At 43.7% G+C, this 25,300-nt stretch overlaps 1 protein-coding gene across 1 annotated transcript in view; it reads left to right on the top strand.

Moving 5' to 3' along the window:
* Positions 1-25,300, top strand: part of LOC138535425 (P-selectin-like) — an 899,675-nt gene that overhangs the window by 517,811 nt on the left and 356,564 nt on the right. The window contains exons 12-13 of the mRNA XM_069641294.1: positions 9,218-9,403; positions 13,188-13,373. Of these exons, the coding sequence (XP_069497395.1) occupies positions 9,218-9,403; positions 13,188-13,373 (372 nt within the window). The remainder of the gene's footprint in view (positions 1-9,217; positions 9,404-13,187; positions 13,374-25,300) is intronic.

Below are 25,300 nucleotides of genomic sequence, written 5' to 3'. Positions count from 1 at the left end.
TCACTTTTCAACATAAATTCAAAAAGATGTTGCTTCGTGTATTTAGTTGGTTCAGGTGAATGTCTGTAATTCTCTTTCCTGTCTGGATTTTTTGGGTATTGTTGACTAGGATCAATCCATTGAGTGTTGACCGTGGAAGTTGCCATACTGTCTGTTTGAGTCTGTGTAGAGCATGAATTTAATACATTCTTGTTTGAACTATTTGTTTAAATATTCTAATGGTTCCACCAGGATATCAGGCTGAGCAATCTCACCGTAATATTCACAGGAAGATGTTTTCTTTATGGAATTCGCTTGTTATTATTTACGGGTTTGACCGTCCTCGTGGCTCACCTGAATATTGTTAATGGGCGCCACTTCGTCTATTTGGTCTAGTAGAAACAGGTAAAATTAATTTTCTGTGGCGTGTAATGCTTTTTAAAAAATCCTTCAGTTTCTTCGGTTTGATCCTTTCCTTTTCTGATTTTTGGGCTTCTTATTCCGCTGTATTTTGACAGTTTGTTCGCCTGTTGAGATGTCTTTTGAGTTTTGAGGGGATTTATTCACTGTTACACTATGTTTATTCGGGAGGTCTGCTGCCAGAGAAGTTTGAGTCATATTAATTGCCTTTGGTAGTTGCTCTAAGTTTGGGGATTCAATACCTGTGTATGCATACTGGTTTGGGTAGGAATCGCTTTCTTATTCCATTCTTCCAGTTTCAACCCTATTTCACTCAGCATGATAGTGAGTGCTTTTACCTCCATTTGAATGTTGTCATACAAGTGGACAAATTAACTTATTACCATGTTAAGTGCTGATATCAATGGTGAGTTCAATTTTATTCTATAGTCCACATCTCTTAGTGTCTGATGCAGGTGTGAAGTTTCAGAGGAGCTAGAAGATAGGGAGAATATATATACATTTTTGGATTGCTACTTTCCAACTTGTGCTCTGTTAGAAGAGACAGAACGTCCTCTGAATCTATTGAATTAGATGATTAAATAAATGAGTCTCTATCTAGCCTTTGTTGTTTCTGACTATCAACTACATTATCCGTTTCTAGCAGGCTTAAATAATGTTTTTAATTTATAGCAGCTAGCCATGTAGTCTCCTTATTTAGACTTTTCAGTTTTGAGATTTCTGTACTGGCCCCTGCGAGTGAATACAAAGTCTGTTATTTTCCTTGCAGGTGTGGCTTTGTTTTCTGATTTCCTTCGCCTCCAGTGGTTCAATTTTGATTTGCCAGACTTGCTTGGCTCAGTGAGCACTGGTGTTCCTGACATTTCTCCAGTAGCGTTAACATGTACTGCATTTATTTCTTTTTCCATCATATTATTTCTTGTGGACCTGTACTGTTTACTGTCTTGTAACTACCACTGTATGTGTTTGTGTCAGCAGTTGCGACCAGTGTATCCCCTTCAATGTCCTGCACTAGTTATGGACGTCGAAAATACTATAAAGGAGGGGCTTTTCGTAAGCAATTGATCTGATCCTCCAGACTTTGGAAGATCCTTCATTTGTTGTTGCACCTGGTGTGTATCCCCTAACTGGAGAGAAGGCATTGAGAAAACTGCCTTGCAACCTAAAGACTGCCGTACGCAGTATTGAGGCTGACACTTAAGCTGGTGTAACGGTTCAATATTTTCTATACTTTCATAGTAGCCAGAGGTGGAGGGCTTACTTGCTAGGCACATATAGAATTATTGTTGTATTCACTCACCCTTCCTCTACTGACCGCTAACTGCAATCACCTGCACTCTCTGGCAGCACTCTTGTACGGTGCTCTGCACTGGACCTGATGATTTTCAAAGAGCGTGGTGGAATCAAAACGTCCTTGCCAGGGAAACACACTGTAGAACATGAGTGCCATCAACTGCATTCTCTCACAGCACTCTGCACCGTGTTTTTCTTGCTTTGTGGCGGTCCAGTAAAGAGGGTGCGAGGTATGGCTTTTGTGTTGTTTGGTCGAGAGGCAGGACGCCAGGTTTAGCTCTTTGATTCCAGACACCCTGACTCGACTCTACCAAAAAAGATGTAGCCTTCGGTCCAGTTGCAAACTGGGACATGAGAAATATAGGCTCGAATCCCAGGTTTACCATCTCACCAAATTATATTATCCTGTGAAATCAATTTTCTAGGTTTCATAGGTGGGGGAGTTCTATGGGCCTGGATTTCTAAGAAAACTCAAGCGTAATTGAAAGATATGTTGCATAAAAGATAAGTAATGTCAATGAGTACATGGAGGGGTTGGTATTAAGTTTAGTTGTTGGGAAAGTCGGGGGTGCTGCATTGTGGGCTTGTGCCACTGTACAATGGGCCAGAAAATGGTGGTTGCCACCAGGCCAAAAGTTGCCAGTCCTCCCCTGGGAGTAGGTGCCCCAAATTCAGGGGATGGGTGCAGTATTTATACCACCAAGAGGGAAAACATAGGCCCCCAGACATCCCCCTTTGGGTGAATCAAGATACCTGGTTCTACGTTTGTGGAGCCAGGCAACATACCTTCTATCATTGTCTGAAAAGATCTCCATGTCGAGTGCCACTGAATATCCAGAAACAGAGGAGTCTGGGATTTGTTTGCAGTCTCTAATGGCATAGGAGCTACCAGGGGCTCAGATTGCTCATTCCCCCATGGCTTCCTTCATATTCTGGTGAGGTTTGTTTCTAATTCGGTTTAGGAAGGTTTTATGTTTCTCTCCTGTTTTTCTGCAATCCCTCCTGACTCCCAGTTAATTTTCCCTGGCCCCACTATTTGCCTGGGTTAGCTATGAGGGTTGTAGATCTGGAGTTGCGTGCCTTATTTCTGTTTAACAAGGGAATTCCCACTTCATTCCCTGTCTGTTCTGGATTCCATTCACTTGGCTCCGGTCCAGGTTTTCTTGGCGGCTCCCAGGTGCACTCTGGGAGTTAGAGCTCTGAAATGGAAAACAGAAAGAACACTGGCCAGACAATGTACTAAGAGCTCTCAAGTGACCAATAGCAGCACCTTTGGTAACGTGTGGCACTTGAAAGAGAAACAATGACTGGGACCACCAACTCCATCTCCCCATTTCTCGGAGGGGTCCCTGCCCCCCAGACAGGATCATTTCCCTGACTCTCATATACCTTCACACTTTCTCCTATGCCCCTCCACGCCCCATCTGTTTTGGCCCAGGTGCCACCCAGTTTCTGTGGATTATTAAGGACATCTGTGACACGACTCTGCATACCTAAAAGCTGGATCTAGCCTTGTGATTCATTCAGCAAAGGATTCTATTCAGCTTATATTGAACTCCCCACAAGATTACTAAATTAAGCGGGTAAGGTAATGACCTATGCTTGGGCTGTGATCGATGTGTATGCACACCTCTGGAAATGCTGTGGTATTGCAAAGGGAACACACACCTCTGGGGTAAGGGCTCAGTAGCATAGACATGGTGTTGGGTACTAATGTACCATGAGTTACGGTACTTCAGGACTTTACAGCTCTCCTGACAGTAATTTAGCAACAGACTATGAAGCTGCATTGGAGTCTAGTGGGAGCCAAGAAGCAAGTTCTCTGACTTCATAAAACAAGGAAGAAACCGAGTGTGGACACTTGGCTGAAAGTCATCCTTTGCCTGTTTAGTTTTCAGTTTGTCTAATGTTCTGCATATGCTATGCATCTTTATACTGAACAGTTTTGACAGTGCACCAAATTACCTTGTTAGTGACATGAAAAGCTCAAAAAGCATTACATGTAACAACAGAACACAGCCTAATGGACATAGGGCCCAGCATTCTCTGCGAATCCTTAGGACACAGTCTCAAGAATATAGTGCCACACCGCTATCTGTAATCCATCCAGGATGTAGTATCGGGCTCGCTACTTCCTCTCTCATTTGCTCCCTTCTTTAGGTTTACAGTGCCCTGTTCACTGTTGTATAGAAATACTGCAGGCTCACTGTATTATGGATATAGTGTCCAGCACACTGCAGCAGCACTCTCAGGAGATGTGGCCCCCTCGGCTCTGCCAGTTCCAGCTCCTTGAATCAGTATCTTCATGCAGTAGGCCGGGTGGCAGTGATGGCTCAAGGTATCTTCTGTTGACTCGCCACATCCCTGTGCTTGCCTCCTGTTCTCCACATCTACCCCACTGGACTGCTTACCTCTGACTGATTTTAGTAGGCCAGTTATAGGCCTCTCCCTTTCTCTTCCAATCCTCCATGTCCTAGGATTGATCATGCTCTTACCCAAGTTATGTCATGCTTTCACAGAGACTGTAGTCGACTTTCCAATTTTCCACAGCTCCCCATCCCAGTTCAAGGGTTCAAAGGCCCAATTTGCAATCTTGGGAGTGTCTCACCTCTTCCTGTTGTGGATTCATGTCATTCTTCTCCTCTAGCAACTTCCCCCTCTTAGGCAGATCCCCCACTCTGGAATTCCTCAATGGAGGTCTCAGATGGCATATAGGATCCTGCTTCGAGGGTCAACTAGGTGCCTCCATCTACTGCAATGCTACTTCTTCCCGTTGTCCACTAGTAAGCATCCACCAGGGTCCCTATTGACATACATGTCACAGAAGCAGGGGGAGGTGTCCCCTGGTACTCCGTAAGTTGTCTTCGTGTGAGTGAGGGACCCTCATGGCATACATGGCCCTTAGGTATAGGTACAGTTTATACGTCTGCCATTATTTCTCCCCACAGGATGAGATAGCGGAAGAGTTTTATATAGATGGTGACTGTAGGGGTCGGTGGTCCTTAAGGCTAGTTCCCTGCTTCCTTGCTGACTGCCCTGATGTTGAAACCATTGACATCATACACAGATGGGAAACCTGATTTAGGGGACTGGGATAAGGACTACAAATCTGAACATGTTCTTCTGGTTCTTCTGGTTTTCCATGTCTAAGTAAGTAGGGTGAAAGGATCGGAAACGAGTGTAAGCATAGGGTGTATGAGGAACAGAGGCTGAGAGTGTCGGTGGAATGGAGGGTTTGTGCAGGGGAGAAGTAACACATGAGTGAGGGCAAACGCGGAGGCTATCCCATTGTTTGGTGTGCATATTTTTCTATGTTAATAGGATTTACACACCACACCATTGCTATTTCCATGGTCTCCTGGTGCTCTGATGGATCTGAAAAAGAGTGGGTGGGTTGGATTAGTCTGGAGTGAAAATGCAAGATTTCAATTATTTGTTTTATTGCATGCAGACCAGAAATACCCTGAGCTAAGCATGCATGTGAGCTTTCTTCCTATTTTGTGATTAGAGGCGTTGATGGTTTTGTTTCCGGGAGTAAACCTCATGCGCTTGCACTGTGGGGATATGTTGGCTGGGTGGTGACATGTGTTAGTTGGATTGTAGAGGTGTTGTCCAATTAAGCAATAGAACGCAAGGAGGGGAGCATTACCAGTAGGGTAATGCCCCTGGAGTGATAGTTACAAGCCTGAGCGAAGTGCAGGCTTTAATGTAGCCCTTGGGGCATTATCTGACTGGTAACGCCCCCTCTCAGGGTTCTATTGCTATTAGTACCCAGGTATGTTGTACCCGGGTACTAATCGCATTTTTTCTCGAGTTGAGAAACAGCATTGAAACCGTTTCTCAACTCGAGAAAATGAAATGGCTGCAATCGATCAGGAAGAAGGGACTACACGTAGTGCCTTCTCTCTTTCCATGGCAGCTATTAAAAGTATAGAAAAAAAAGTGAATAAAAAAATGGCCGACATGAAAGGGGGAGAAGGGATTACACATAGTCCCTTCTCCCTTTCCATGGAGGCCATTGAAAAAAGTAAGAAAGATGGCCACCATGGAAGGGGGGGAAGGGACTACACATAGTTTCTTTTCCCTTTCCATGGTGGCCCGTCACGGATGCAACAAGCCCGACAAAGACTTTGTCGGGCTGGTAACGACCTGGCGAGGGTTAATGAGCTTACTTGTTACAAGCTCATTGACCCTCGCCGCCGTCGCCGGGTTCTAATTTCAGGTGTTAGGCCTGCAAACAGCTCTGTTTGAGTGGCTAGTGTCGGTTCGGGTGTGATGAGTTTGGTGTACAGTTTGTGTATTAGTAAGAAGGGCTCATGTTACAGTCAAAATTATTGTACGGGTATGTGTCTCAGTTCACAGATCATAATGCTTCGATTTGTTGTAATTTGGAAAAAGGTGTTCATGTGATGTTTTTTTGTCTTCACTAGGTGGTGGGTGCCCTGCATTGCTCCTAAGGTAGCAATGGATGGTGGTGGAAGCCAGTGTAGCATTCCCTCAGAGCTTGTTTTCCGTCTACGAATTGTGTCAGTTTTGTGACACTGGAGTTGTGGTGATCGTCCTTTAGGCACTGGTTGACATGAGTTCTCTGTGTTTGACATGTTCATTTTCCAAGTGGGCATCAAAAGCCGCTGTGGATTTCCTTCTGGGCTTGTTTCATGTCATGATTCAGAGTGCCATGTGCAGATTGTTTTCCCTATATTTGCCATTGTCTGGTTAGCTCCTCTGTCAATTTTGCACTGAAAATCCAGGTCTAGAAATGTTTCCACAACTTAAGGTCCTTCTGTATAGTACAAACTTCAGCAGGCAGCATTTCCCAATGTTTAGCCCCCACCGGCGGAAAAGGCAGAGCCTCTGTATCTTTCTTTTGAGTATCACCTGCTTTCGATTCATAGGTTGTTACTCCATCTTAGTTTTCTGGTTGGTTGGTATTGTGGAATTTTGAATCTGAAAAATACAGCTCCTTGACCCTTCACCGCTCTGTGAGCAAAGCATAGTGCTTTGAAGATTTTATTTTTGACCGTTTGCCAGTGTAGAGCTCTTAGAGCTGGGGTTATGTGTGCCCTCCTGTCGAGTCTGTGTAGGATTCTGGCCCCTGTGTTTTGGATGTGTTGCGGCTTCCTCGTAAGGTATTCGAGCATACCCAGGTAATTGCTGTCGGCATAGTGAATTCTCAGTAGACTAGGGATATGATGGACCCCATTCTATGTAGGAAGGTGAGGTAGGTCATAATCTGCCTAAACAAGTGTATGTGCTAAATGCAGTTTTTGACAATTGCGTAACTTGCAGTTCGGTTAGTATTACGAGGTTCTTGATCATTCTGATTTTCTAGGGCTGTTGCCCATTTCCAGTGGTCATGGAATGGGTGCTTCAGTCACGTAATTTGGTGAGATTATCATTATTTCATTGTTGTCCAGTTGCACTTCAGGCTTTTGGCCATCATCCAGGTGAGATTGCTGCAAACGTTTCTTCCCTAGAATATAATATAGTCCATTTGGGCCAAGTCACACATTCCACAATGCCACCTAGTAGCCATCATTGGAAATTCACCTCCATTTGCAAGCCAAATCAACAAGGTATTGTGGGTATGCAAATTAGCCCAAATGCAAACGTTTTTTGTCCAGGAAATTGTCATTGTCTTAGAGAGCAGTGTTACTTTATACATAGCTTAATCTACCCAAGACAGACATTTTGCAAGGCTTTCAGGACAACTACGTACCTGGTTTCACCCTTATTAAGGATCATCGGTGCAGTATATTCCTGACAGCCTTCTGGTTGGAGCATTGGGCCATGTGTACAATACACCAAGAATGTTATGGTGGCTTTCAAAAGGCTTGTAAATTTAGAAATGTAGGATAGAGAAAGGATGAAAGAAGGACGAGGAACAGGGATAGCAGAGAGGTGAGGATATCATGAATTTTAGAAATCTCATAGCAAACATAAAGCGCGCTAAGTCATTGACAAAAAGGGCAGATGTAATTGAGCAAGTTTGAAGGGGACAGCATGGCTTGGCGGGTAAAGACTAGGTTTCTGCTTTGAGTGGATAGAGGCAATGAGGTCGGTGAAGTAGTGACTTGGCAGTGTCTTGGACAGTGGTCAATTCAGGAGAGCAGTCTTATAGTTGTGGATAAAAAGGGTGGTGACTTGTAGCAGAGACCCAGGTGAAGACACATTTCTGGCTTAAGTAGCAGGATTTTAGTAATATCCACGGTTGGGGACGAGGAGTGAACAGAGTGAAGGTACGGGCAGGGCACTGGTGTACGAAATGGAAAATTGACAGCCTGATTTGAGTCCTAGAAAGCTTGGTCAATGAAAGATTATGGTGGGGAAAGGAGAGCAAGCAGAGATGGATAGAGTTCCCATAGCTAAGAGACCAAAGATTCCGGCTTGAATTTATGTGGGTGAAAAAGGTGGAAGAGGATTGTGACATGATCAAATTAAATGAGGGACTGGTTCGGGGGTAAAGGTTCAGTATTGAGGTTGACTGCAGTAAAGTACGATGAGAGAAAAACAAAATCACAGGGGTTGCCTTGGGTGGGAGCGGGGAGAGATTATGTAGGGGGCAACGGAAAGAGAATCCAGTTTAAAGAAATTTCTACCACCTATAGATGCAATTTGAAAATCAGTCAGTAATAGCTAGGACCAGTCTGTTACCAGACTCCAAAAAACCTTCAAAAGTAAGAAAATTGGAAAGACATAGCTTGGAATTCAAGGCATCACACTCTAGAGGATTCCACCACTAGACATCCGACAACAACAATGTCATCAAAGAATGCACGGACAGCAGAACTCCTAAATCAAGCTTCCTCTTAAAGGTGTTGGTGTGATTCCCGCTTAACCCCTGCTGCACACTATCAGTGACCTGCAACATGCTTGCCTTTTCTGTAACATGCGATTCTTTCATAGTACCCGGAAAGTGGTTTCTATCTCTAGGAATGACGTCTTGCTTTGGATCCCCCCTGCTGTCCCTTCTCCTTCTCTCCCGGATCCCTTAAATTGTGAATTTGACACATTACAAATCATAATCAAATACACACAAATAGAAATACATTGCTAAAACGGTGTTATAGGTGCCTTCCTGGTGAAGGTCTGTGCTGAAAATAGGCCATATCTGACATACAGGCACTATACCAGGCATACGAAGGCACGACTGAGGCGTTTGCGGTTGTAGAGTATGGTACGGTTCAACACTTATAACGCGCAAACATATACCTTAAGAAGGCATTATGCCGCTGATTGTGATTAGTATATAATTACAGCACCCGCACATGTGAGGGTATAGCTTAGCATAAGTGTGACTATAGCAGGAATTGATGCCATTGTTCAGGAAGTTGAAGCTGCACCTGGCATATGGCTGCCAAAACGATTGGAATTGCCAGTGATGGTTTATCGATGCCGTCAAACTACCATATACTCGTACAGGTGGAGATTTGGATCCAATCAGCTGCTACAGTGGTTATGTATGCCCTTTTGTCGAGTGTGCTGCTAATACTTTTCGTCCAAACACTGTCTTTTCATTTTTCAGCGGTAAAATGTAGTCCTTTGGATAGACCAACATTGGGAAACATGCACTGTGTGCATCCCTTTGATGAGTTCGCCTACACATCTGCATGCACATTTAACTGCGACCATGGCTTCCTTCTCATTGGATCGGAAAGGCTGAGCTGTGGCGCTTATGGAAACTGGTCAGCAGGCCCCCCAACATGTGCAGGTAAGAAAGTTCAATGTTAGCGCTGGAAAAGAGCACATGCCAGGGTGGTATGCCCTATGCGGGCGGAACAATGGGATGCACTATGTCAAATCCTTAACTGGTAAGAATTCTAACCCTCTTGCACCAAAACAATTGGCAAAGGGGTACAGATAGCAGTGACATGGGGTGTGAGGAGGAACACACAACCTTTGTGTAGACGGGAGAAATAGCAAGGTGTCTAGCCTGCCTATGCAAAGAAGGAGAATGTGACATCACAGTGTGCATGTGCATGCAATGCTCGTGTGTCAGTAGTGCAATGTTGATGGGTGTGCATCCTTGTCAGCTGGTGTAAAACCTGGCCAGAGGAGGACATGCATGGAGATTGTCATTCCATGCACTTACCTGCCTCTGCAACTTACCTGTTTGAACATAATAAAGGAGTTGGGAAACGGCCTTCCAGCCCAAGCCTTCTTCCAAGGAACCTACCTCTCTATGGTTGCAACACTGTGCCTATAGAATTGCTCCTCCCCTCTTTGTCTGAGACTTCAGAATTGAAGTATATGAAACCTATATCCAGAGCTCAGTCACAGACAGAAGCAGCAACGTAAGCAGATCTGTCTTAACTACTGAATGTTCATCATTCACACTTCTCATTAGTGGCTGTATATCCTGGCTAGGTCTGTGTGAGGGCTGAAAACATGTACAGATTCCACGGTTTCTTTTTCTCATTTCAACAAAGCTCTAAATGTATAGGTATGTCGGATATACCCAGAACACTAAACCACCTAAGGTTATAGAGAAAACGTATCAATCACAGAAGTAAAGAGGCCCCCCTTACGCCAGTCCCACATTTCAAACCAACAAGCTCCTGCATTCTGGAACTTCCTGTTTAGTTGTCTTCATTAGAGGTATGCACCCACTCCCAGCATGTAAAGTACAGGGCTGGCTAAAGGTGTCACCTGAGATCAGGCCACTTGCCAGCCATCGACAATATGAAAAGCTGCTGTTTTCGCTTAGAGGATATATTGCCACTCATACCTTAATTTGATAGGAATTCAGTACAAATGGTTCTGTTCTTTCGTGTTTAGGATGCAGCGTTAGCCTTTTCACTTGTGCACTGGAGAACACTGCTCTGTATTATTGGTACGCTTGTGACCTGGCTGTTTCCCTAATTACGGGGTGATCCAATGAAGCACTTTTCAAGGGAAATAATAGTTTGTTCCTACAGAATTATTCTGGTGTGCTGTTGGTTTATTTATATTCCCAGCACTTATTCAGTCTTTTTTAATTGGCCCGCACATTATTCCTCCTCCCCATATCCATGCTACATTTCCACGGTTGCCTCCCATTGAGAATTTACGGCCTGCTACCTTTCCCAACTTGACTCTTGTCCCCAACCCTCCACTGTCCCATTTTTGTCTGCCACTCAGGGTTCTCATTGTCAGAAAAACATTGTAATGGTTGGTAAACAATCTATAATTAAGTAGTAACTAAATCTCACTAATAGGATAATGCATCCTTAACATGTTATTGGCCTGTGAAGGCATGACTCCAATGAGGAATCTGACATGGTCATTAATCTTATATATATATATATATATATATATATATATATACATATATATATATATATATATATATATATATATATATGGGGCTATATAAAAGGGGCATTGTGGATGTGTGTGTGTGTATCTGTTAGAAATGACCAGCATAGTTCTCAACATGCTACAAAACTGAAATTTGGCATGTGGGTTGTTTCCATGTTGCAGACAATGTAAAAAGTAGAACATATACATTATTTCGTTTTTTAAGCGGTCCGCAATGCTTAACTCTGCCATATGGCTCTTTGTGCCGTAGGTCTGCCGTAGTTCTATGTAAACTTCAGCAATTTGTTGTTACTAAACTTTCCACCCTATCAGCATTTTAGCTGACATTAGCAGCACTCACTTTTGAAGTCATGCGGGTGACAGAAAACTGTGCTTTTGTAGTAAATTGTGTTTTGTACTAATGTGGGTGACAGGAAACGGTGCATGTCTCTTCAATAGTGTCTGCAATGACGTTGTCCGTCACGTCATGGCTAATCTCTCATGGAAATTACAGGAACTTCATTTCCCACGGAAGTTGATGAATTTATGCCATCTCAACAATACGAAGCTTACATGATTCAGCTGTACACGTACGGGTACAACGCTCCAAGCTTAGACGCTTCAGCCCTACACATACGACACTTATGTTGAGGTTGCTGCTGCGTCGGCTGTATGTTGGGGCACCAATGATGTTGCTGCGTATAATCTCAATGCTCCAACTCAAAGTAACTGGAATTGTTTTGCGAAATTCATGCTTTTCTCATGGTAAGTTTAATGCGGCTTGCTCCAGAGTTAGAAACAAAGAAAATGTGTTCACACTAACTCCTACAGGTAAGACAAGCAATATTGTGTACAAAGAAGGATTGGTTTAGGGATAACAGTAAACCAATGACGACAGTACGCAAAGGGGGCTGGCCGGTACAAATGAAACTCCCCATAACTCTCCATACAATACAATTCTCAAACACAGTAGTAGTCAGAAGGGCCTACCGGGACAAATCAAACTCATCATATGGCAAAACGTGTGGTCACCTCCATGCGTTGTTATTCGGGTAAAGCAAACAACCATGCAATATCATCATCTATTTTTGTTCATTGAATAAACTTCAAACTAGGACTGAAGTAGGAACCTACTAGTAACAGCTATTTAACAGTATTATTTAACATTACATGTTACTAGGTTAAAGGTTTTCAACTTCTGCAGAAACAAATCAGGGTCTTGGTGTTATGTGCCAATCGATGGCAGATAAGATAGTTCAACAGATATAGCACAATTTGTTATGTGTCTATAGAAGGTCTTCCTTCTTTCACTGAGCAGTCTGTGTCTTAGTATATTCCCAGAGTTCAGTCAGTGACAATGGCTGCAACATGATAACATCAGTGCAAACTGCTCATGAAACCTTCACCATCCACAAATCCTTATTAGTGTGCCTGGCTAAATGTGTGTACATTGACATCATATTAAAGGTTTAATAAAAAACTGAGCATGAAAGAGTTCTAAGTATGTAGGTCTCTTCATTTCCCACTATGTCAAATCATCTCACTTTGTAGAGGGCATGTTTGGCAAGACGGAAACAAAGTAAAGCATTGTACAAACTTGCACCAGTTCTGTCTTTTCAGCCAACAGCCCTTTGCATTCTGGGACATGTAGTTTAGTTGTCCTTATTGTAAGAAGAATGCAGCAGAAGTGAGTGACTGCATTCTGCCCCAGAGATCTGTGTGCATGTAAAGCTATAATGTTGATGCCATCTTGTGCATGCAAGAGGTGGATTCAATGAATTTGTTTGGCTTGAATAATAGTGAAACATGCCCAATTGTGTTACATGAAATTATTCCAATCTGTGGAGGAAAACAGTACATGCATGTAGCCCAATTTTAGGCTGTTTTGGGCTGCTTTTTAGGTTCCGTAATCTGTGTGTCCTTGCACCTGTTCTTCACAGTGAATTCCTGTTAAAAATAACTATTAAGAAAGCTAACAGTTTTGGCTCTTGTAAAGGCATTGGCTAGGTATTTGCCAAGCACTTCCATCATATAGTCAGTTACTCACAACATTTTCTGCCAGTTCATATTTTATGGCCAGGTAGTACCATTACGGCAGTTGCTGTACTTTGCCTATTCTATGCATACATAGTAGCCAAAACATTTGTCTTTGCCAATGTTTGTTTAAATATATGCAGAATGTCGCACTAGAGAACATAACATGTCTCTCGTTACAGCTGTGAAATGTGGTCCTTTGCTTGCACCATCACAAGGAAAAGTGACCTGTGTGCATCCCTTTGAACAGTTCAGCTACAATTCCACCTGTGATGTCATCTGTGGCGAGGGGTTCTTGCTTGTAGGACATGAACAGCTGAGTTGTGATGCGTCTGGGGAATGGTCAGCACCACTACCAACATGTGCGGGTAAGAAAACGTCTATCTCCTGCTAGTTTAGGAATTAACTTCCCTTTTGCAAATATGTCTTTAAGGCTCCTTTTGTTTGTATCTTGGAGGCTGTCATCCATATCTTTAGTAGCAGAAATGTTAGTGCAGGACCCCCCACCCACCCCCAGTTCATTTCCAGGGTAAGAAAATGCTTTACTGATGAAGATAGTTTCCTGTCTGGTCTATCCTTGCCTTTGCTTGCCCTTCAGATTCATCGGTCCTCTATTTCCAGCATCTAAATTAGCGTCCCTTGTCCCAATGACTGACTCCAAAATGCAGTCCAGCTTTTCCTTAAAACCTTTTACAGTCTTCCCTTGATTTACGAGACTTTTCAATGGTCCATTTTGTGATTTGTATCAGTTTCAGTGAGCTAAATACCTTTTACACAGTGAATAGGCATCTCACACATTTATCAGATTGGAGCAGTCTGTCTACAGTCCTGTTGGCAGTGGAAGGAGGAGCTTTCATTCAACTCCTCAAAGACCCTATTCGAACGCAGATTGTGTGCAGAGTTGTTGCTGAGTTTTTGTCTTTGACAGTCTTCGGCAGGCCTTCGGTAGGTGTTCGGGATTGGCAGCCAGCTGGAAGCCTCAGTGTGTTCATAACATCGCGGCCACTCGGATCAGGACAAGGCGGTGACACAGCGAGCTGACACGCCAACCCATCTGGTTAGTGCTCGAATCTGTTCTCAAAAATACCTGGGATGGAGTCCTGAGATTCGCAACGGCTCTTGCTTCACTCGTGCTGAACTGTTGACTTTGCCTAATGCCGAATTTACTTTGGCGACTGCATGGTTGTACTCTTTAGTGCTTCCCTTTGAGTCCAAGATGGAACTGGATTTTCCCATCCGGGCAAAGATAACAGCCTTTCGTAGAGGGTTGAGCAGTCAGTCCACGATGGGTGACTCATGCCATCTCTCACCACAGAAAGCCGGCCCTTTGTTGGTTGCAAGGCCGGTTGAACTAGTAATAATTCACCAGGAAATGGGGCCTAAAGAAATATCGGAATGTGCCCTGGTGGAAGTACTGAAATGCAATTTTGGGGAAATACCTCTTCTGCAGGGGTCTTGCCCCTGCACACTCCCCTCCAAGACAAGTGACCCCAACTCCTCCTAATGCTAGCTCCGATCGCAGGGCAAAATATCACTGATTACTTTCCAAAATCTGCAGGCTCAAGCACTGAAATTAGATCTGTTATGCCTTTTAGGAACATTGCTACTTTGGACAGTACTCAGATGAATGGTCTTACGGACATATGCATAATTGATTATGCCGATTCAGTTATACAAGTGCACAACTGTGAGACTTTGGAGAGTGAAACCCATCTGATTTTCGACGTATCAAGGATTGGGTCCCCTACTGAACTAACTGTTATTTTGGCATTATGGGAATTTATCACCATTGCACCTCTCAGATCCGGTGGATAGCGGGGATGAAAGTTCTCTCCATCATACCCTGAGAGAAGCAGATGAGGTGGTTAAACTGTCTGCTTTAAATATGGTGCTTAGCTCATTTGTTCAGGTGCATACCTCAATCTTGAGTTCTACTAACACAAAGATTCAGGACCTTGAGGCTTGTCTGGGCCATATTGCTTCCTTGGGCCAAGCTCCTCTCTTTGGTGGGGCACAAGAATGCATCCAGACTCTGGACAAGGAGGTACACAAACGCATTCAGACCTTCGATAAGAAGGAGCCTATTATTGTCAATGAATCAGTGATGGTGGATAATACCTCTGCTTTTTTACCCCCACCATTAGGTGGGTTCCCCAGTTGTCCCAGCTCGGCAAGATCGTGGGACGGCCTCATCTTGCAGGGAGGATGGTTCAAATGGACCATAAATGGGGGCAGTTACTCTACCAACGAAGGGTGGGGAGGCCATGAGGTGCGGAGAGGGGAAGTAGTTCAAGAACCAAAAACTGGTTAAACGCAGAAATGTCTCTTCCCGTAAGTTCTTGTGCAGTCTTACCATTCCAGAGTTTATAAGTAAGGAAAGGGCCTGTAGGTTGACACAGGCCAGATTCCTAACCACGCTCGCTGAGGAAAGGATCTTTTCGTTCGAATCTGGAGGTCAAGGTCGATATGGCGTTGCAGACCTTTAGTAAAACCATTCCTCCAATGATGGATTCCTGCTTGAATGTGACCCCGCTGGTATTTCACGAGGGGGAGACTGGCTTCTATTGAACATATTCCACCGTTTGGACGTGGATGAACTGTACCTAATTTCTATCCCCCAGGGGATACGAACTCTGTACTGTCAGCAAGTCTAAGGTGTAACGCAGAGGTGCAGACAGAGGGGCGGTAGGTCTCTGATGTTGTGGGCTCAGACAAGGGCAATAATGTTGGTGGGATTGCCCTTCCAATGGTGAATAACTTTCTGCCTTTGGGAAATACATCGCTGATTGGCCCTAGTCTCAATCATGTTTCACAATTTCTAAGGGAGGGCCTCAACATAAATATGGGAAACTTCCTGAAAAACATGGATACCCCAAATTTCTTGCAAATTAATGCAACAGGGAACGTACCGAATCTAGAAAGGAAGTGGGATGGGTTCAATGCACAAACACAAATTAACCATGTTTTGGAGAGGCTGCACATAATCAAGATGAAATCAAAAATGGTGGGGCAGGGCTCGGATAAACCTTTTAGTGGGACATCACAGGATAGACACTTTGATGGCTGTAATGGTCCGCGCCTTGCACTTAATCTGCCTAATTCGCTCTCTAATATCGATAATGGGCGACCCATCTTTGGTCCTGAACCCAACTGTCACAGGCATATAGGGTATAATATATTGGTAGTCATCAGTGCATTGCGGGATAATTTTTCCGATTTGTCTGAACCGCACACATGTTTTGTTGATTTTTGCAGAGATTCCTTCCCTGCGCGCCCTATCATCTGCAGATGTCGCAAGGGTCGCCTTTCCCGACAGGCAGCCATCCAAACAATCCTTCTTATTTTTTCACTCTAGACTGGTGATCGAATTGATCCTTTCAGAAAGTGCGGCTTTACACAAGTTGGAGTTTCTAATTGTTCAATGTTCTGATATACAGGCAGCACCCTGTAGAGACAATGGAAGTTTTGGTAGGACAACCCTCGGTTGAGGCAATAACGGACTGAACAAGTACCAGGAATGGCAAGGGGGTTTTAGGAATTGGCAGCCCAATGTCACTCCGACTTTGAGACGCAGGGCGGGACGATGTTGAACCTAGGTTATCGGACCCTCATATATGTAACACTGAACTAAGGCTGATTTCATGGAATTCTCGGAGGAACACGCATTTGCTCACAAATGTGGAAACTTTAAAATGTATGAAAGATTGCAATTGCGTGTTCCTGCAAGAAACCTGGCTCACCTCGCCTCCATCGTTAGATGGTTTCCAGGTATTTTTGCAGTCAGCTAAACACAATAGGGGGCTAAACCTGCCAGGGGCCTGGTTATTGCCATTGAGCGTGGGTTAGAACTCACCCTTCAAGAGATGCCCAACCTCCCTTATTGGAGTCTGGCAGTAAAAGCCTCTGCTCTTGGAGATGACTGAAACCTCCTTTTGATAAACATATATTGGCATAGGGGGGGTCTCTCCAATCGAAGTCTTTCTAGCAGCTGTAATAGAGCTGGTGTCACAATGGCAATCCCGGACCGGCGACCGACAAGTTATCCTCGCAGATTAGTTAAATGCTAACTGTCTTCTTCCTGATATCGAGGGGGATCTATGGGACATCCCCCTGGACTCCCTTGCATAAGATCCCAAATCGCAGGCTGGGATGATATGGTGTTGTGTCGCTGCAGCTTTGGGTCTGAAACTGATGAATGGGCAGTTAGGAGGCAGGGAGTGTAGATTGCCAACTTGGTCTCGGGGCACAAGTGAATCCACATTAGATTACATCTTTGTTCGTCAATCTCTATTCAAAGTTTGCTCAGATTTTAACATCATGAAGAATGTTGGGAGTGATCACTGAATGTTAAGGGCAAACTTCAAACTTTGGATAAGGGCAAAGTACAAAATGGTTAGAGGGCCCACTGATTTGAAGGTTCTGAATGGTCGAAATGCGGTGCGTTGGTCTGCATATAAGATTGGCATTCTAAACATTATTTGATTCAGTGATGTCCGAAACTCCGTTGGAATGGAAATTGGAACTCTATAATGTTGAACATTTTGACACTATAATTGGGGCCTACGATAATGTACTTGCTGCCATGAAATCAGATATGAGGAGAGCTATTATGGAAATAAAAAAATATGATTACCCCATGGCCCTGCAGTCATTGAAGTGTAAGGCGGTTAAATAAAAGTACAGGAATTTCTGAAAATGTAATAAAGCAGCACTGCTGCAGAGGGATGCAGAATCTGTGCTCAAGGTTATCATTAATAGGGATTTGGGTGCTTTCTGGACCTTGATAAATGGACACGATATCCCTCTTATCACCTGTCGATTGAATACAGTTGCGGCGCATGAATGGGTTATGTTTTTTTCAGACCTTTTTGCGCTGGGCAAGGCAAAGTAGGAATTTATTGTGCCCAGGATGCCCCAAGAGACTGTGCCTAATAATAACATTCAGGTGGAAGTAGGGCTTAGTAGGGTTGTAGAATTGATTAATTCCTCAAAGTCCTCCAAGAAGCCGGCCCTAATGTTCTGTACACTAAAGGGGGATCCTTACAATTGGATGAACGCTCTTGTAATACTCTTTAATAGTGTGATCTCCCTGAATTCCTTTCCAAAGTCTTGGCAGACGGACCATGTGGTTCCCATTCTCAAGAGGGGTCCAAGCACTGATCTGAGGAATTATAGACTTAATTCCCTTTTAGACGCAGATCTTTGAGTCCCTCCTGCTCGAACATCTGGAATCATGGTCCAGCTCCTCTAATAGGCTATCAGTATTGCAGACAGGCTTTCGTGAAGCCCATTCTACCAACATCACTGGGCCGACCGTAAGAGCTATTCAGGAGTTGGGTTGGTCTGGAAAGGCAGGCTGCACCTACGTTTCCTCAATGGATCTGTCTTTCACATTCGATCGAGTTGATCGGAGACGGCTGTGGTAGAAACCGGATAGATGGGGCCTACCTAGTGGTTTGTTAAAACTTCGTATTGGTTTACATGAGAATTCAGGCGCACGGGTCTGTCTTAATAGGAATGGGTCATTGTCCTGATGCATTGAAACTCCCTCTGGATTGAGGCAGGGATGCTCCCTGGCACCCTGCCTCTTTAACCTTTATGTGTCTGACGTAAATGACTATCTGAGCCTCTCAACCCTGGTTTCACCAAAGCTGACTGGTTTGAAGATTCTGTGGTTGGCCTACGAGGATGATTTTTTGCTGTTTGAAAACTCCTGCGTGGGTCTAAAAATGCTGCTGGCATTGTTTGCCAGATTTGCAGAAGATAACTGACCGTTTATTAACCCCTCGATGACCAACATCTTGGTCTTCTCCCGCATCAAGGAACGTGCTCTTCCAACATGGCATTTTGAGAACACAGTCATCAGATCTTCGACCAGCCTATATGTTTTTGTTTTTATTTTTTTATTTTTTTATTATTGTGATTCTAACGGTTATCGACAACCTTTAACCACAATAATTTTCCCATCTAAAGAAAGACAACATTCAAATACAAAATATATGAAAACAGTCCATTCAGCAATCCACTGCCAATGTCTTTTGAATAACAACAAAAAATTTCACCAAAGCCAAAGTTACTGAAATGCTCTCTCCTGATAACAGAATCTTCTACCATTGATCTTTATGTCTATGGCCATACTTAATGATCACATCAGACATTAAGCTTTCTCTTTTCTGGTCCAGCGCTGAACAATCCAAAAAAAAGTTCTTTACATTTTCTAGCGAGTCCTCGTCTTTGCAAAGACTGCATAACTCAGAGGCACATCCAACTTCATACCGCTTAGTCGTCTCTTTAGTCTGGAATAACTTTAAGCGGAATCTAAAGAATTGATCCCTAACAAACCAGTGTGGAAAGGATCTTAGGTATCTCGGGAGCACATTTAATCTACGACATTCCTCTAGTGGTTTCCCATATTATCTATATCTTTCTCATTCAGTCTGCTTGCAAATCCAGTCTTGGACATATAGTTTCCTTTTAGTTTTGTCCGGGTTGGCAAGCAAGGTTTGTGGTGATTCCCTTAGACTCAGCAAAAGAGTTTTAACCTTATCTTCCCATTGTATCAGGCCTGGTTCCTTGTGTTCCAGTAGTGCTTTATTCAAGCAGATGAAACCAGCCTTTACCGCCACATCAATGCACTTCCAATAGAACAATAGGGACTTCCAATCCACTACTGCTACCAGGGAAGTCAGGCCCAATTCCATCCTGACAGCTTGCATGGGGTACTTCTGGGTAAATGTAGGATCCTTTTCCAAAATATCCCCTCTAGCTTTGGCCAGTTCTTCGGGTCGAAGTTCAAGGAGGTTTCTGCCCTGTATGTCAGGATTGGAATGACTTTAGATCAATAGAACTTAATCAAGGGCATTAAGGAAAATCCACAATACTGTTTAAGCACCATCCTCCCTAGACCTGCCAAACTTTGAGCTTTCTTGACAAGTGCTTCACATCTCGGGGTATCAATCATGCTGGTATTCAAACATACCCTGAGATAGGTGAGAGAATATACCAGAGGAATCTTGACACCCATTAAGGTCCAGTTCAGCTGTTTAGCTCTTAATTGCCCTTTTTGTAGACCCAAGGGCATTATTAGTCATTTTTTTGGGTTAATTGCTAAGCCATTTTTTAGTATGTAAGATTGAAGAGCGACCAATTGCCTCTGGAGGCCCACCGGAGTTTGGTCCACGAGGACCATGTCATCCGCGTATAAGAGTCTCCCCAATTTCGGATTTGCTAAAATTGGAGGAAAACATCCAATGTCCGTAAATACTAACTCAACGTTAGAAATGAAAAGATTAAAAAGTTCTTGGGCCATTGGACAACCCTGCTTTAAGCCCTTATTTGTGCTGACAGCTCTAGTTAGTAGGCCTGGTCTGTTAAGTCATATTCACTGAGGTGTGATGATGAAAATCTTTGATTGACGCCAGTAATGAGTTAGGGCAACCCCAGTGTAGTAGTTTAGACCATAGTAATAGGCGTGAGACAGTATCAAATGCTTGCGTTAGGTCAATGAACGCAATGTAGATTTTTCATTCTTTGTTTCTTTCGGTGCGGGACTTTAACAAATGTATCAAAAAAATGTTTAGGCTAGTGTAGATACCTTTTACAAAGCCTGATTGCCAGATGTCCGTATGGGCCGATGTTCTGGCCCAATCACGTAATGGTTTTAATAACAGAGTTGCAAAAATGTTACCGGGGGCATCTAACAAGGCAATCAGCCGATAATTAATCGACTCCAACCGACTACCCTTTTTATGGATAGGAATGATGATAGATTCTTTCCATGACAAAGGTACCGTCTGTGCTATAATGACGTAGGAAAATAGAATTGAGAGGAACTTAGCCCATTGATCTTTATCCTGTTTTAGAGTCACATTACTTAAGCCATCTGGGCCTGATGCTCTGGAGCTGGAAGAATTGAGTATAATCTCTGCAATTGCCCCTGGACTAGTATCTATCAAATCCCAGTTTGCATTTGATGTGCGGAATACAGGCGCTGTCTCAGAAGTCGGCCCCCGAGAATGAACTCAAGTAGGAGATCCACAAATCCGCCAGAATAGGGTTCATAGTTAAGGACTCCTGAGGGGTGTCCAACTGATTTATTATTCTCCACATCTCGGCTGTGTTTTTTTTATATATCGGCAGTCCCTGTTTTTCATAATCTTTGCCAGATTTTGGTTCAGAAGGCCATCCCATTATTAAATCAATTACTTATGGTGAATTGAAAATGTGGGTGCTATTCAATTAAGCCTGCCATGCAATTTTACGAAGGGAAACGTATCCTTAAGATCATTTATGAGCTCAAGCTTTATTTTAATGTAGTCCCCAAATGGTTGAACTTAATTGAAGCTAAGATCCTGAGGCAGGTTCTTGGGGTTCCAAGTTCAGTCCCTCTAGTGACGCTCAGATTCGAGTTGGGTCTGATCTCTATCAGAGTTCATGTTCGGTGGAAACGTATGACGCTTTATGCAAAATTACTGTCTGAGGTCTCTGCGTCTTTATATGACGAATTGAATATATGTATGGGGCACGACTTTCGGGGAGGTTCCACTAATTTTGTATTTGACCTAAGACAGGTGTGTGAATCAATATTGCTGAAGTTGAATGGGGATGCTGAGACCCTGATCACTAACCTGAAAAGTTGAAATCCCATCTTTATGATGGAGACAGGATAGAGACCATTGATCCCTTTCACAGCTATTCATCTATGAGTCATCTTAAACATGAATACAAGAAAAGAGAATTAAGACCGCCTTATCTGATTTAATTTCCAAATGCTCAATTTTATTGAGATTTTGGTGGAATATACTACTGACTAAGCAAGTCCTACTTAGGAGAGGGATGATTACGTCTAAGGAATTAGGTAGATTTGGCAGGATGAAGGAAGTTAAAGAAACAACTCTACACCTGATTTTGCACTGCCCTAAACTGAATGTCCTCAGGATGAGTTATCTTGGGAAACAGTTTTTAGCTGTGAACTTGATCAATGTGGAATCTTTGTGGGGTAGTTGTTTATGTAGTGAAAATACCACAGATGGTTTGGCAATAGCCGCCTTTTTTAAATCAATTGATCTCAAGTCAGATCTTAGTTCATAGTAACATAACAATTTGAACTGTGTATATGATAGTCTGGCAGATAGACTTTTAGTTTTATTGTCACATAATAGTATGAACTGTGCAATATGAGTAGGAAACTGTATGGGTTAATATGCTTATATTTATTGTATTTTTTTTAAAGAATGAATGTGTGTTGCTCTTTGTCGTATGTATTGATATTGTAATTGATTTTATGGTTTTCTGTTGTAAAGGATATTTTTTACAAACCAAACACAAAAATGTTTTATCAGATTGGTAGTAGACAGGAAATCCAATAATTGTGTAGGCAGTGACCAAAAAATAAAATTCTGGGCCCATACCAACATGTATTAATTAGGCCAGTACCCACCAACACACAACACATAGGCTGGTAGCAACCAGAAAGTATAATGATTCTGACAGTAGCAATCAGTAAACAGCAATAATTAGGCCACTAGCAACTAAGCAATAGTAGTAAACAATGCAGTGCTCAGTACATGAATGAGGGTGATAGAAACCAACATGTGGTTGTGCAGAGGAAGGTGAGCCTAATAAATTGGCAGATGAATAGGCAGATCCATTTAACTGTCCATTGCCTGGCTGCCTGATGTGCTAGGCACCAGAGACATGCAGGGCACAGAGCCTGGAACTGTGGTGCAGAGAAGCAAGGAACTCTTTTGTCCTCATAATTATGTTATGTTATGTTATGTTATGTTACTTTGCATTTATATAGCGCCTTATATACCATTGGTATGGTCTGAAGGCGCTGGTAGGTTGAACGCCCTTGGGAACCGAAGTTCAGGTCAGTAGAGAGAGTAGAGAGAGTCAAAGGTGCGTGTGAGCACTGGATATGTGTGCAGTTGGTGTGGTATTCATGTAATAGCTGCTTCTTAGCGGTAGGTGTGGTGGTTGAGAGATCAAGAGTATGTGTTTGTTCTGGCAGGATTTATCCAGTCCGATTGTCGCTGTGTTAGTCCTGAGGAGAACGCCTGGCTGGGGGGTGTGTAACCAGCAGTGTTTAGTTAGAGTGATGGGGAGTATGAGACAGATGTTTATATGAGAACAGTTCTACCGAATTGTGTAATAGTATCTCTGTGTTCGAGTTGAATGGTGGTGTAAAGAAGAGAGTAAGCGTGGTGATGTGATATGGTGAGTTACAATGCTCTTCAAACGTTTCATGCATTCCAAACCATTCCATGTAAGTCGCACTCCAGTCTGGTCCATGCACTCCAGTCCGCTCCACGCACTCCAGTCCGCTCCATGCATTCCAGTCGGGCACAGCACACTCCAGTTGGGCACAACGCACTCCAGTCCGCTCCACACACTCCAGTCGGGCACATTGCACTCCAGTCGGGCACAACACACTCCAGTCCACTCCCCGCACCCTAAGTTGTTTTATGCACTCGATCCACATATTTCACCCGTACCATCCACATACTTCCCGGTACCTTTCACATATTACACTAGTACTTTCTACATACTTAATCTGCTGCATCCACGTATTTCACCCCTTCCATCCACATATTTCACCCGTTTCATCCACATACGTCACTCGTTCCATCCACATACGTCATACGTTCCATCCACATACGTCACCTGTTCCATTCACATGCATCACTCATTCTCTCTACATACGTCACCCATTCCATCCTTAAACTTCACCCGTTCCGTCTGCTCTAGGCATTCAACGGCTCTACGTAGTCATCCGCTCCACGCACTCATCCGCTCTACGTACTCACCCGCACTAAGCACTCATCCGCTCTAGGTACTCATCTGCTCTGCATGCTCTACGCACTCATCCGCTCTACGCAGTCATCCGCCCTACGCAGTCATCCGTCCTATGCACTCGTCTGCTCTATGCACTCGTCCGCTCACAGCACTCGTCTGCTTTATGCCCTCTCGGGCTCTACGCACTCGTCTGCTCTATGCACTCGTCCGCTCACGGCACTCGTCTGCTTTATGCCCTCTCGGGCTCTACGCAATCACCCGCTCTCTGCACTCACCCACTCTCCGCACTCATGCACCCCTCTGCTCTCACGCACCCCTGCGCCCTCACGCACTCATTCACTTTTACATACTCGTCTGCTCCATACAATCATCTGCTTTACCCACTAGTCTGTTCTACGGATTCATCCACTCTACACACTCCACCGTTCTTACGCACTCTTCCGCTCTGCACACTCTTCTGCTCTGCGCACTCTTCCGCTCTGCGCACTCTTCCGCTCTGTGCCCCTATCACGCTCTGCGCACTCATCTGCTCTGTGCACCCATCCGTTCCATGCACTCATCCGTTCCCAGCACTCATTCGCTCTATGCACTCGTTCTTTTCACACATTCATCTGCTACATGCACTCATCTGCTCTATACACTCGTCTGCTCTATACACTCACCCGCTCTATACACTCATCCGCTTTGCACATTCATCTGTTCTATGCACACCTGCGTTGTACATACTCCTCTGCACTTGCGCACTCATCCGCCCTAGACACTCGTCCGCTCTACACACTCATCTGCTCTTCACTCGTCCCTTCTGCACATTCATCTGCTCTATGCACTCCTGTGTTATACACACTCCTCCGCACTTACGCACTCATCCGCTCTACACACTTGTCCGCTCTACACATTCATCCGTTCTCCACCACATCCGCTCAACACACTCATCCGCACAGCATTTTCATGCGTTCTATACCCTCATCCGGTCAACACACTCATCTGCTCAACACATTCATCCGCTCAGCGCAATCATCTCTTCCACGCGCTTCATTCATTCTAACGATTTCATCCGTTCCATTCACTTCGTTCATTCATTGTGCATTATCGATTTCAGGCCATGTCACTCATCATACGCACTGTGCTCTCTATCTGTTTCATGCACTACACTCGTCTCATGTACTTGAATCATCTATTCTGTATTTTCCATTTATGCCATTCACTCATACAGTCGGTGCCATCTGTCTGTGTACTCATTAGACTCTTGTATTCATCTTTCCATCCTCTTCTCTTTATTCCTTTCACCATTTTGTTCGGTTTTTTCATTGCACTCATTGCAGTCTCTTGTATTCATCTTTCCATTGTCTTCTCTTTATTCGTTTCGCCCATTTTGTTCATTTTGTCTATTGTGCTCATTACATCCATTTCATTAGTTTAAACCTCATTTCTGTTTCTGTACAATTTATTCTTTTTATCCACTTCACTGCTTTGATCTATTTCACTCGTTCCATTCTGT

Source organism: Ambystoma mexicanum, chromosome 1q (assembly GCF_040938575.1).
Source record: "Ambystoma mexicanum isolate Mex_15411 chromosome 1q, UKY_AmexF1_1, whole genome shotgun sequence".
In the NCBI taxonomy this organism is placed as follows: Eukaryota; Metazoa; Chordata; class Amphibia; order Caudata; family Ambystomatidae; genus Ambystoma; species Ambystoma mexicanum.
The sequence above is the reverse complement of the archived record's forward strand: the minus strand, read 5'-3'. Positions and strand labels throughout refer to the sequence as shown.